Genomic DNA, 14,488 nt, shown 5'->3' with positions numbered 1-14,488 from the left:
ATCTTTGGTTTATTGTAAACAGCGAAGTAAATTTACGGAAACGATACGGATATGTACGAGTTATGGTTTATGAAATATTTACGTATACGTTCATCTTAAAGGCACACTTACTCATAAAATACATAGCTTTAAACAATTACGTTAATTTTCGATTGTTAATTGGGGTATTAATTTTGAGGTTGTGAATGCTACTTTAACGTCATCCTGTACAATACGAGTAACAGTAAAATTTATCGCCTAATGAGCCACTGCCACCAGATGAGTAATCTTTGACGTCATTTGAAAATGGTCGTCCTCCAATATTAAAAAACTCACGCAAATTAAAAACCGTATTTATTGATATTTACAACAAATTTAAACGATTATATGAATTTCGAAACAATATAGAGATGTAAGTAGTCAATTTTGCGTAACGAGTTAAAAAATTACCCATCTCAAATTTGCGCTTTAACGGATCAAGGCCCTTCGAGTTAATTTTCATTTGCCTCCTTCGAAGACGATTTTCTACGCTTTGACGTACAAAATCGGGCGTAAATTCTTTTATCGAAAGTAATAAATATGTAGGTGGCTGATTCTATAAATATCACTTGTGCTATTAAACCGGCATTATCCACTATTAATAAACTTTCTTTTAGATTTTTTTAATGATATGATATAAAAATGCCTGTGTTATCACCACGTAGAAGTAGCGCCTCACCGCTTACGGGAACGTATAGATCGACTTCGTCCACAATAGACCGACCATTTTACAATAGCACCTCCAACTCGTACGTGCCGCGCATTAGCAGCTATAGCGAACGATACACCACACGAAGCTACATCGATTCGGATGGGCGTAAAGTGATATCGAGGTTAGTACGTCTTAAACCAAATCGGCCCACTGTATTGGTTGTCGTTTCTTAGACAAGGTAGCATCACCGAGGATGGGATCACGACAAGATTCAAGGAGGAGACGCGCGAAAGTTCCGTTAGACGCGATTCAATCTCGCGCGACTCCGGCATAAGTTCCCTCCGCGACAGCTCACTGACCCGTACCGACCCGAGAGTGTCGGCGATAAGCGTCGCCGAATCCGTCGCGGAAATGCGCAACAAGTACTCGCCTTCAAATTATGTGCCGGCGTGTCTACGAAACGTCGACAATATCTCACGATCGAAAAGCATAAACGATATAGGAAAGCCGCCGCTCGAACGCGAGAAGGCGACGAAGTACAAGGTAAATGACGGCTTGAGTTACAGTAACGGCTTGGGTGTGACAAATTCTAACAATACTAACAGTCTGGAGAAGATGTGCGACAACGTGCTCAGCCTGAACGAGGACGACAACGGCAATCGGACGGCGTCCGTCGCCGAAATACGCAAAAAGTTTGATCAAAGCAATCTGCACAAAACTTCAAAGAACGACCTTACGATCGAAGGTATCGGCGTGAAGATATCCGAAAATCGCTTCAAGAAGCAGGACAGTCTCGACAAGCACAAGATTAAAAACGGTTCGCCGAAGATGGGCGACGAGAAGCGGCCGGCGAAATTGTCCAAGTTGGAGGTGCACGAGCGGTCCGCCATGGACGACAGCGCGGATCTGTCAAACTTCGACAAGTGCTTGGCGGCCGATCTCACGAAAGGCACAAAATTAAATCAGTTTACTAGCGATACCGAAAACGGACACGAGAATTCCGATGTTCTAGTCGACGATGGATACCGAAATTTTAATCACACGAGTAATTTCGCGTCGTACATACCGTCGATGAGCGTCAACCAGGGCAACGGGGACTTCGTCAAGGATGAGATTTCGATAGATGAAGGGAATGATATGGAAAATCGGAATTTACGTAACGAAAATAGTCGCTATCACAAGGCAAAAGTTAATGTAAGTACAGGCCGCGTGTCGCAAATTTATTTATAGCTCGTACTTGACATTCAAAAATAATTATTTAGTTTAAAAGAGAATTATTGAGTGACCATGTCCGTTACAAATCTCACCTACAGCATCTCCGTAAGTTGTGTTGTGTGTTTTTTCTTCATTTCGCCGTTACATAATTAACTGCCTGTTTAAAAATAGACCAACCACCATTTTCATAATTTTCACCTTTCCAATGTCTAATTTCTACGTTGATTTTTTGATGTGGTATTTTTGGAATGGAGCCTTAATTTTGTTATTGTTTGGATTTGTGTCGGGCATCGCCGAGAGTTTTTATACAGCGCACAAAACACAATCTATCTATTCTCATTACTATTACCGACTCGAGGTATGTCACCTAAATGATCTACTTATTTATATATCATGTCGAGCTCCTTTCAAGGACTTTATTCTTACTGCCATTACTTGGGTATGTGGGATTCATTTTTGTGTCATTGTAAAAGTAGGGCGTACAAAAAAAATTTGATGGATGGAGGGGACCAAAGCAAACTTTTTCCAAAATATTTCCTTTTGTCAGATTTGTGTTTCTTTTTTACATTTTTTCTCAGAAATCATGAAGTAGAGAGAAAACTAACAGCTTTCCTAGGTTTTGGAGTTAAATTTAGATATAGTTTTTAAAAATTTAAAGAAACAAATGAAATTACTGCACTAGATACATTGGAAATGGAAGAGTTGTTACTCGTCTATTTAGTTCCGTAAAGAGACCACAGGGGGCTTTTAGATTAGATTCAACAAATTCAATGCATATGTTTTCTTGTTTAAGTATCCCTTGTATACAGGGTATCTTAAATTGAGTAGGATAGCATGACTATCTTTTATAGTTGTTCCACCTAAGTGACTGAATGTGCTGCCACACCCTGTCGAATTGTGGTACTATATTATGATTATTCAATTGGTTTGTGTATTCTCTAATTTAAAGAATCTCTGCAATGACCCTCTCACCTTTACTTATTTAGATCAAATTACATTTAAAGGGAAATGCAATAATATATCCGTGTGGGCGGCTATGAGAATTTAGATTACGTTAAGCGAATATTACGCACTCTTATCGCAGAGGTGGAATATTAAATCGTAATTTGTAATTCAACAATTTTTCTCATAAGTACTTTAATGTATTCTTTACATATGATTTTCAAATTAGGCCAGCTCCTAAACGAATGCATCAATCGTGGAGATTTTTTAGGACGTGTAAGATACATATTGAACTTAGGTCTGAGTATACATTAAAATTTAACCATTTACTTTAAACTTGTAAAAAAAATAAATAAATTTGCGTGCCGCGCAACCTCGACTTTGTGAGGCCATAAAGTATTTATTTCTAATAATTTAGTAATGTAATAGGTATCCACGCCTAAGTTGGGGTCTTCATCAATGATAACTGAAGAAATCATCTAAATTGATCCATTCGTTTGGGTACTGGCCTTAATCAAAATTTATTTGACACAATTTGGTATATTTAAAGACGGTTCTGGGGTTGGTAACTTTACTGCAGGTAAATGCTCCATTAATTATTCAAATTACTTGGAACATTACATTGTATCGCAGATACTGGCGATTAACCTTTTGCCTGATAAATATGTAAGTTAATCACAGGCCGTGGGCGTTAAAAATTTTATTTATAGTCCAAAGCAATGCATTGGGGATATAACAGCTGTATATTCATATTTGTAAAGATAATACTACTGTTTCTTCATTCCGGTTGTAATTGATACCTATCCTATCTGTTCATGCAAGAATAACTATTTTTTTTTTCCTCTCTATAATTCAATAATTCAAAATGAATTTTATTTTGATATATAAAAACGATTCGGTTATGGGTAACGGTACCCAAAAATCCTTGACGTATATCCGTGTGCGTGCGGTGCGCAAGAACGACCCTACCATGTTTGAACAGAAGATACATACAAATAGACGACAATCGTGCGCGCAGAGCTACAAGTGTGACTAGTTTGGGGCCCCATTTTACAACATCGTCAAACCTTAAGGTAGGTGCCAAACCCAATTAATAATTGACATCGTTTATTCGTTAATTTGTTAATTTAATTTCTACATGTTGGGCAACAGACATTTTTACAGCCCATTAACAATATTATTCTTGTTGCGCTAACATTTTGGTCCTTCGAGCCGGATAATTTGTTTCGATTTGTACACGTATCTAACCATCTTGAATGGCAATTTCATTTCAATTTCGTATAAGTACATTTTTACATGCGTCAATTGTTAACCTTATCCATTAGGTGCGCGCTTATCGTTAGATTGTAGTCTTTGTTGGACAGTGCCGGCTATTTGAAAATTGTTTATCGCTACATCCCATCCTATCCTTATTTATTACGTAAATTTATAAATTAATTTGTACTTTGGCAATATGGCAATGGCAGCAGAAAACTTAAAAAGACTTGAGGCGAAGAGGTCCCTTTACGCTTCTAGAATTACAGAAGCTTATCGCTCAGGCACATCAGCTCGAACGGATCTATTAGAACGTTCTCAGTTTAAGGCTAGATTCGAAGGTTTGGAACGTGCGTTTGAAAAATTCGGTGAAATTCACAATAATATTATAATGTTACTCAAAGAAGATGAGGAATTTGAAGGTCAGGATATTGTTCGTAGGGAAATTGATACCTTTTATTACAAGACTAAAGCGCTTTATAACGATATGTTCCAGGCTTCTGTTTCGGTTGAAAATGCGCCTCCTCCAGTTGTAAGAAATGAGTCGAATGTTAAATTACCCAAAATCTCTATCGCGGTCTTTGACGGAAATTTGAAAAATTGGCCTACCTTTTACGATTTATTAAAAAAATTAATTGACGAAAACATCTCTTTAGCCAATATTGAAAAATTTCAATACTTGTTGTCTTTTGTTGATAAAGCGCCCTTGAATTTATTAAAAGGTGTTCCATTAACTGAAGATAATTATTCTATAGCGTTTGATAGTTTGGTTAATAGTCCAGGAAATAGAGACTGAAAATGGACCATTTCCTGCAAAACGAGAAGTAGTTCCAATTTTTTTTGCATGTCATGAAAGAATATCTGGTGGTTAAGAATACAAGTTTTCGACCTCCCACCCCTTGTGCTTCCCCCGTACCACCCTTAAAACCAAAGAAATTTGGTTGGTTTTTTAGTTTTTCAATCATATCTTTTTATAGTTCATTTTACAAAAAAATATTTTTATCAGAAATTGTAGACTATAAAATTCTACACAACTTTTATACGCACTACTTTTTTGAAAAATGTTTATTAAAAACGATATCGAGCTACAGAGTTGCTTATATTTTTAATAATTCTGAAATTTCTATGTAGATGTTTTAACCAAATTTTATACTTTATCTCTATAATTAAGAGTTTTATGAGAAAATATCTTGAACTTATCGTGATATAAATCCCCCTACGCTGCACCCTTACCAAAGGGGATGCATAATAATTCAACTTTCAACCCTTGCTAGTGGGGATATTTGAATCACTGTGAGATTGTAGGGCTTTCTAATATACGTTTGAAACAAAAAAATTATCTCACTTCAGTTCAGCTTCATCCTTCATATCCTTCATCCCCCCCCCCTCCCCCCAACCGCGGTAGGAATAGATATTTAAAGAGGAATAGAAAACATATGTAATAAGCGTTGTACTCTCTGACTAACTTCACAATCGCCACAAGAGCGTTTAAATATCTATTCCTACCGCGCGAGGGGAGGGGGTGAAACTGAACTGAAGTGAGACAATTTTTTAATTTCAAAAGTATATTAGAAAGCGCTACAATCTCACAGTGATTCAAATATCCTCACTAGCAAGGGTTGCAAGTTTCATTATTATGCATCCCCTTTGGTAAGGGTGCAGAGTAGAGGGATTTATACCACAATAAATTCAAGATATTTTGTCGTAAATCTCTTAATTATAGAGATAAAAGTATGAAATTTGGTTAAAACATCTACATAGAAATTTCAGAATTCTTAAAAATATAACCAACTCTCAAGCTCTATATCTTTTTTAATAAACATTTCACAAAAAAGTAGCGTATATCAAAGTTATGTAGAATTTTATGCTCAACAAGTTCTGATAACAATATTTTTTTCTAAAGTGAACCATTAAAAAGACATGATTGAAAAACTAAGAAACCAACCAAATTTCAGTGGTTTTGGGGGTGGTACGGGGGAAGCACAAGGGGTGGGAGGTTGAAAACTTAGATTCTTAACCACCAGATGACTGTCTATGACATGCAAAAGAAATTGGAACTACTTCTCATTTTGCAAGTTAAAACCCTCTATTCCCTGGACTATAAGCGTTATCAAAATAAACCGATACAACGAAATATCGAAGGATCCTCAGTATTACAATCACTTTTAACGACAATTTATTTTAATCTTACAAAATACATTTTATAGTTAAAAATGCATCAAATTCATGTCTTGGGCTTTGAGATAATGCTCTTGGTTTTTTTCCCAACGATCTTGGTGCATAAATAACGATTTTGACATGTTTTGATCAAAATCCATGTGGTCCATAAAAATAGATCAAATTCATGTTTAGATCATTGAGATAATGCTCTTGATCTTTTTCCCAACGATCTTGGTGCATAAATAACGATTTTGACATGTTTTGATCAAAATCCACGTTTTCGCCAAAAATTCATCAAATTCATGTCTTGGGCATTGAGATAATGCGCCTAGTCTTTTTCCCAAATGATCTTGGTGCATAAATAACGATTTTGACATGTTTTGATCAAAATCCACGTGGTCGCCAAAAATGCATCAAATTCATGTCTTGGGCATTGAGATAATGCGCCTAGTCTTTTCCCAACGATCTTGGTGCATAAATAACGATTTTGACATGTTTTGATCAAAATCCACGTGGTCGCCAAAAATGCATCAAATTCATGTCTTGGGCATTGAGATAATGCGCGTAGTCTTTTTCCCAACGATCTTGGTGCATAATTAACGATTTTGACATATTTTGATCAAAATCCATGTGGCCTCAGAAAAATAATTTAACATTTTTGAATCACACACATGCGGTTATCAAACGTGCACGTTATCAACTCTTTCAGCATCAAGATAATGCGTTTGAAAGCTTTTACAACTCTAAATTCATGTGTAAAGAATAATTTTGGGTACATTTTGTTCTAAAACTTTTGACCGAGACCACAGAGAAGAGTTATATTGAATTGTTACACATCTAAGAGTCATAGGGAATAATCTAGCGAAAGTCCGAACTCGATACATGACCTAGAGAATGAAATATGTTAATTTTTATCATATTGAGTTCGCAGTTTTTCCTGTTCCCGATTCACTCGAAGTCGTATAACTTTTGTTCCTGTTGAACCAGCTTCCTGAAAATCAATAGCGTCCGTTCTTAATGTCCAACGTACCCGTATACCAAATTTCAACACAATCGGCCACTTTTAAAAAGAGTTAGAGCGCACACGGACGGACGGACGGACGGACGGACGGACGACAATACAAAACTATAAAGGATCTGAGGATCCTTAATAAACGATTATTGGCTACCAACGCCTTAAATGAAATGAGCAGCATAACTTTAAAAAATCCTTCTGCAAAAGAATTTAGGGCACTTCTAGACACATTTAGTGAATCGGTGTCGTCATTAAAGGTTTTAGGTTTTGCAGTAGAGCATTGGGATTTCCTTTTATTAAGGATCCTCAGATCCTTTATAGTTTTGTATTGTCGTCCGTCCGTCCGTCCGTCCGTCCGTGTGCGCTCTAACTCTTTTTAAAAGTGGCCGATTGAGTTGAAATTTGGAGTACGGGTTCTTTGGACATTAAGGACGGACGCTATTGATTTTCAGGAAGCTGGTTCAATAGGAACAAAAGTTATAGTACTTCGAGTGAATCGGAAACAGGAAAAACTACGGGCTCAATATAATAGAAATCAACATATTTCATTCCCTAGGTCATGTATCGGGTTGGGACTTCCGCTAGATTATTCCCTATGACTCTTAGATGTGTAATACTTTAATATAACTCTTCTCTGTGGTATAGGTCGAAAGTTTTAGAGCAAAATGTAGCAAAAATTACACTTTATACATGAATTTAGAGTTTTAAAAGGTTTCAAACGCATTATCTTGATGCAGCAAGAGTACATCACGTGCACATTTGATAACCGCATGTGTGTGATTCAAAAATGTTAAATTATTGCCATATGGGTTTTGATCAAAATAATCAAAATCGTTATTTATGCACCAAGATCGTCGAGAAAAAGACTAGGGGCATTATCTCAATGCTCAAGACATAAATTTGATGCATTTCTGGCGACCACATGGATTTTGATCAAAACATGTCAAAATCGTTATTTATGCACCAAGATCGTTGGGAAAAAGACTAAGAGCATCATCTCAATGACCGAAACATGAATTTGATCTATTTTTGGCGACCACATGAATTTTGATCAAAACATGTCAAAATCGTTATTTATGCACCAAGAACGTTGGGAAAAAGACCAAGAGCATTATCTCAATGATCAAAACATGAATTTGATCTATTTTTGGCGACCACATGGATTTTGATCAAAACAAGATTAAGAGCATTATCTCAATGGCCAAGACATGAATTTGATGTATTTTGTAACATTAAAATAAATTATCGTTAAAAGTTATTGTAATACTGAGGATCCTTCGATATTTCGTTGTATCGGTTTATTTAATAATCTTTTACAAAAATTGGACGTAGCTACGCGTACAGATTTTGAAGTGGAGTACGGAGCGAAAGAAATGCCTACCTTTCAAAACTTGAGCGATTTTCTGGAAAATAAATGTAAAGCGTTAGAATCTGTACAGCATTTACCCTCAGCGAGTACTTTGAAAGTAATGCGTAAAAGTAACAATTATTCGTCCTCCTCCTTTGTAAACACTTTATCAACAAACACCTGCTTAATGTGTAAGGGTGACCATTATATATCCCAATGTCCGTCTTTTCTCGCCAAGCAAACTGCAGATAGATTTTCTTCTGTAAAAAATAATCGCTTATGTGTAAATTGTTTACGCCCTTCTCATCAAGTCAAAACGTGCACTTCGCGTTATCGGTGTCGAACGTGTCAACGTCGTCATCATTCTCTTCTTCACGTTACAAGAACCGCAACTGATTCAAGTGTGGAAGCAGTTGACTCTTCGTTTTCAGAACTTCCAGCTGCTACTCCGTCTGGTGTATCGACCAGTAGTGCTACCACTACTTTAACCAGCACTTTGGGACATGAAACTGTTGTTCTATTAGCAACTGCTATCGTAGATATTTTTGACGCTAAGGGCAATACTCATGCTATTAGAGTATTGTTGGATTCTGCTAGTCAGGCAAATTTTATTACCGAAAAATGTGCTAATCGTCTTTGTTTAACTAAACGATCTTTCACTACTGCGATTTTTGGATTAAATCAGATGCACTCTATTTCTGCCAAGGGTGTCGCGGCATGTGCTATCCAACCCCATAAGGCTACTGGACCTACTTTTTCGTTTGACGCGATCGTTATTTCAAAATTGTGTCAGGATTTACCGACTTTTAACATCAATGCTCAAAATTGGAAACACTTAGATAATTTGGAATTGGCAGATGGTAATTTCCACGCTGATAAATCAATTGATTTGCTCATCGGAGCAGAAGTTTTTGCTCACGTTCTTAAAGAAGGCCGGATAATTGGCAAACAGGGCGAACCCACGGCTTTGAATACCGTTTTCGGGTGGGTTTTGCTGGGGAAAATTCATAGTTCTCGTGAGACCACTAAAAGGGTAGAAACTTATTGCACTTATATTAATGAAGCCACTCTACCTGAGACTTTACATAAATTCTGGGAAGTAGGTGAGATTTCCTCTAAATTACCCTATTCTTCCGAGGACGCACAGTGCGAACTAATTTATCGGGAAACCGTGTCTCGTACTCGCGAGAAGGCCGGTTTATGGTTACTCTTCCGTTCAAAAATTCTGAACCTGATTTAAGAAATACCTTCCCTTTGGCTCATCGAAGATTTTTACTTTTGGAAACTCGTTTACTTAAAAATCTTGACTTGTATAACGCTTACTCTTCATTTATGCGAGATTACCTTAAAAATGGTTACATGTCGGTAGTGGATCTAACCAAGAGTTCGTCATCTTTGTGTTATTATCTCCCCCACCATGGAGTATTAAAATCAGAAAACACAACAACAAAATTACGCGTTGTTTGTGATGCGTCTGCAAAAGGCCCAAAGGGACTATCCTTAAACGATAGGTACATTACTAACCGGACCTAAGTTACAAAAGGATATTAGTGCACTTTTGTTGACCTTTCGTTACCATCCTATAGTATTTACCGCAGATATTAAGCAAATGTATCTACAGATTCTCGTAACGCCTCAACATAGAGACTATCAACGAATCTTGTGGCGTTTTTCACCTAATGACCCTATATCGGTATATCGTTTAAACACGGTGTCATTCGGAATATCATCGTCACCTTACCTTGCAATAAGAACTTTAAACGAATTGGCAGAGAGAGAAACGGAAACTTATCCCTTGGCATCCAAAATAATTAAGAATCACATTTATATTGACGATATTCTCGCAGGCAGCACTTCGCTTGCTGACGCCCTTGAAGTTCAAAAACAATTAATTGCTCTTCTCAAATGTGGTGGATTTGAATTGCGAAAATGGGCTAGCAATAACCAAACTTTACTTTCTGAAATTCCTGAGGATTATAGACAGCCGTCAGTTTCGTTTGACAAAGAAGAACCTAGTTTTATTAAAGTGTTGGGTCTTCATTGGAATCCTGATAAAGATTCCTTTTCGTATAAATGCCAACTAAATGATAAACCCTGCACGAAACGGAACATACTATCCGACATTGCCAGAATATTTGACCCGCTGGGGTTTTTAAGTCCTATTACGCTTCTAGCAAAAAATTTAATGCAACGTCTTTGGGAGTCTAAAACCAACTGGGATGAAGTGCCAGCCAATAGCATTGTCAAAGTTTGGAGGCAACTAAAACAAGAAATGCAATTGGTGTCAAATCTTAATATTCCTCGATGTATTGTTCCCAGAAACGCTAGCAGATACGATCTTCATGGATTTTGTGACGCCTCTACTGTCGGGTACGCCGCTGTCGTTTTCTTAAGAACAGAATCCACGCATAACACAATTGATACTTATCTGATTGGTGCCAAATCTAAAGTCGCTCCCTTAAAAACTCTCTCGATTCCACGCTTAGAATTATGTGGAGCCGTACTGTTGGCGAATCTAATTACATTCATTACATCTACATACTCTCAGTACATAACCTTTGATACGATTACAGCTTGGTCAGATTCGCAAGTGGTGTTAGCTTGGCTCTCATCGTCCCCACATAAATGGAAAACGTTTGTGGCCAATAGAGTTAACCACATTCAAGATATTTTACCATCTTCTATTTGGAAGTATATTCCTTCTGAGAGCAATCCCGCCGATTGCGCTTCACGGGGTATAATGCCACAAAGATTAATAAATCATCACATGTGGTGGAATGGTCCCCCTTTTCTGAGTATTCCGCGTGACGAGTGGCACTTCGATATTGATAAATGCTCTCATGCTGAAACGGAACTGGAGGTTCAACAGGAAGAAAATAGTACTTTGTGTACCAAGGCGGGAAAGTGGTTGTTTTCCGGGGCGAAGGAAGATATGGCCAGGCGAGGCGCAGCCGAGGCTGGCCACTTCCTGAGGCCCGGAAAACAACTTTCGTGCCGTGGTGCACACAATATTTTTTATCCTATACACTTACATTTAAAATTAATCCCTCAACAACGTCCGACCGCAAGCGCTTGAAATTGGATTTGCTTTAACGCGTCAACGTGCACGCGTTTGTTTTGTTTATTTCCACGTTTCCTGCTACTACGCGAAAAAAATTTTACGAAACCTAAGTGCGCCCACGAGTATATTTTTTACTCGTAGATTTACCCCTTTCCCTTATAATACAGTTCAACGCAAATTCAAATTCTAGCGCGCTTGCGATTGCACAGTGCGCAGTCGCCGAAGGGAGTCACGGTGCAACAGAGCAGAGGTACAAGTGGAGAATACCATTGAATAAAAACAGTATAAGAAGCCTAACCCCGTGGAAATAAAGCGCGACAGAGATTGAACTGAGAATATAATGGAAACACTGTCAATAGTGTCGATTCTTGAACTGAGAAGAATGAGAATTTGCTTTCCTCCTATTTACCGCAAAGAGAGTTCGGCGGTCACAACCAATGCGGGTGCAAGGGGATTTGTCGCGCTTTCTTCCATTAAGCGTTAGGCTTCTTATAGTGTTTTTATTCAATGAGAATACCAATCATGTGCGAACTGAGTTGACATTTCCGGCATTTCACTGGCGCGTGATTATTTCCTTTTGAAAATAACGGGATTTAAGGGATTGTAATTAATACCAGGCGCATTTGAAATTATTACTGGTCTTGTGTATTAACAAATGTGTTTTAAAATTGAATGTGTGTTTTCAGGGACAAAATCACACCGGTTACATTTTAAATCCTTGGCAGGATCCATGTCTTGTCAAATGTTAGATGCTTTTAAGACTGGCTGGATTTATGCTTGGTGACGAACGCGCAATGGGCACACTTTAAATCTTGATGATCTTGTATTTTAAAAAAATGTGTTTTATAAATAGATTTATTCATTCCTTACAGTCACACTGGACACATTTTAACTTCGGGGTAGTCTCGTATGTTAAAATGCTACTTATTGCGGATAAGCGGGATAAGCGGTGTTCTACTTACAGTGCAAAGTACATCTTGGTGTTAAATGTATTGACACAGATGCTCGTTATTGAAAGTAAATGGAAGATTATGACTTAAGTTTGAAACGTTTGAATTGGTCACGTGATGTTGGGGAAGTATTCAAATTCACGAAACATTGATAGGTATAATTATAGAGGTTCGCGGTAATTAAATAAATTCTTGAATTCAGTCAAATAAAGTGAACATAGGGTAAATTTAATTATTAAATCAGTGTTGACGATTTTATGTTTCTTATTTAATTAAAAAGAAATAACTTCTTTGACATTTTATTACAACCGCGCCATCTAGCTTACATAAGGCGTATTTTTTTTCTCGCCTAGCCGACAAAATTGAATTTTCTCGCTCCATGTGTGCAATTGTCTTCTTTCGCGTCCTCACAGAGGCGAGAAAATGTAAGTTTCTCCTTGTATAGGATAAAAAAATATTTAGTTCACTCCAGTGCGGTAATTACCAACATGGTAGATCGCTTGTTAGAGCGTTTCTCATCTCTTACTTACATCCAACGAATCTTGGGATACACTTATCGCTTTATACATAATTGTCGTCATCCTACGGACAAACATTCAGGATCTCTTACTTCTAAAGAATTGCGCGCGTCTTTAATGTACTTGGTAAAACATGTCCAAACCCACAATTTCGGCAACTTACTTGAGAAAATTCAGAAAAATCAACTATTGCCAAAACCATTCCGTAGGCTTGCGCTTTTTATGGACCGAGATGGTTTCCTGAGGGTGGGCGGCCGAATTCGAAATTCTAATTTGCCATTTTCGGCAAAACATCCTTTATTATTACCCCGGTCCCATCGCCTAACCGCTTTAATTATTGAAGCGAATCACCGCAAATATTTACACCCTGGATCAAAAACATTGCATTATTTATTATTACAACAGTATTGGATTTTATCCGCACGTAGGGCAATCCAGGAAACTCTGGCAAAATGTGTGCAATGTTTCAAAGTTAAACCTAAGTCTTACACCCCTTTTATGGGTGACTTACCGTTTCATAGAATTTCCTCCCTTAAAGCATTCTCTTATGTCTCCCTTGATTATTGCGGTCCCTTTTTTATTACAATGTGTCGGAGACGCGGTTTGAAGGCAAACAAAGCTTACGTTTGTGTTTTTGTGTGTAATGCCACCAAGGCGGTGCATTTAGAAGTCGTTTCGGACTTATCGGCGGAAGCCTTTATAGCGGCTTTTAGAAGATTCGTAGCGCGTCGCGGTTGCGTCTCTCATGTTTATAGCGATAATGCTACCAACTTTGTTGGAGCGCATAATATATTTATCGAAAATGCACGTTTAGCCGCTCAAGAATTAGAAATTCAGTGACATTTTAGTCCCCCTTCCGGGCCCCATTTTAATGGGCTCGCCGAAGCAGGTGTTAAATCGATTAAAACCCATCTACTTAGAGTAGTTGGAGAACAGCGACTCAGTTTAGAAGAGTTTTCTACATTGCTGTGCCAAATCGAATCGCTACTTAATTCCCGACCGATCTGCTCCCATAGCACCGCATCATTAACCCCTGGTCATTTTTTAACGATAGATCCATTAAATTCCATACCGGATCCTGACATATCTCATTTAAAATTAAACACCTTAAATCGCTGGCAATTTCTACAACGGCTACATGCTGAATTTTGGAAACGGTGGCATGTGGAATATTTGAATACTTTACAACAGCGTTCAAAATGGTTAGATCCGGGTAACCCGATTGAGCTCAATACTTTAGTTCTTATTAAAGATGATTGCAAACCACCTTTACAATGGTCTTTAGGACGCGTTATTGCTCTTCACCCTGGTGAAGATGGTTACCGTAAAAACGGCAAAGGGTACTTTGCGTAGAC

At 37.8% G+C, this 14,488-nt stretch overlaps 2 protein-coding genes across 2 annotated transcripts; both read left to right on the top strand.

Annotated features, from left to right (window-relative positions):
* Window positions 1-236: 236 nt before the first annotated feature.
* LOC116163016 lies at window positions 237-1,915 on the top strand. The gene is made up of 3 exons (XM_031476837.1): window positions 237-391; window positions 636-851; window positions 904-1,915. The coding sequence occupies exons 2-3, from the start codon at window positions 661-663 to the stop codon at window positions 1,898-1,900; spliced, it is 1,188 nt and encodes a 395-aa protein (XP_031332697.1). The 5' UTR covers window positions 237-391; window positions 636-660; the 3' UTR covers window positions 1,901-1,915.
* An 8,298-nt stretch (window positions 1,916-10,213) lies between these two features.
* On the top strand, window positions 10,214-13,973 carry LOC116163973. Its single transcript, XM_031478099.1, has 2 exons — window positions 10,214-11,480; window positions 13,069-13,973. The coding sequence occupies exons 1-2, from the start codon at window positions 10,214-10,216 to the stop codon at window positions 13,971-13,973; spliced, it is 2,172 nt and encodes a 723-aa protein (XP_031333959.1).
* Window positions 13,974-14,488: the final 515 nt, after the last annotated feature.

Source organism: Photinus pyralis, unplaced genomic scaffold (genome assembly GCF_008802855.1).
Source record: "Photinus pyralis isolate 1611_PpyrPB1 unplaced genomic scaffold, Ppyr1.3 Ppyr1.4_LG2, whole genome shotgun sequence".
NCBI classification, from domain to species: Eukaryota; Metazoa; Arthropoda; class Insecta; order Coleoptera; family Lampyridae; genus Photinus; species Photinus pyralis.
This window is presented reverse-complemented; position numbering and strand designations above follow the sequence as displayed.

What these genes read in the sequence shown, in the direction of transcription:
- LOC116163973 (XM_031478099.1), top strand. Translation starts at nt 10,214, where the DNA reads ATGTATCTACAGATTCTCGTAACGCCTCAACATAGAGACTATCAACGA. An exon ending in GGAGGTTCAACAGGAAGAAA is followed by an intron (nt 11,481 to 13,068) that starts ATAGTACTTTGT and finishes ATAGGATAAAAA; the next exon opens with AATATTTAGTTCACTCCAGT.
- LOC116163016 (XM_031476837.1), top strand. Translation starts at nt 661, where the DNA reads ATGCCTGTGTTATCACCACGTAGAAGTAGCGCCTCACCGCTTACGGGA. An exon ending in GGGCGTAAAGTGATATCGAG is followed by an intron (nt 852 to 903) that starts GTTAGTACGTCT and finishes GTCGTTTCTTAG; the next exon opens with ACAAGGTAGCATCACCGAGG.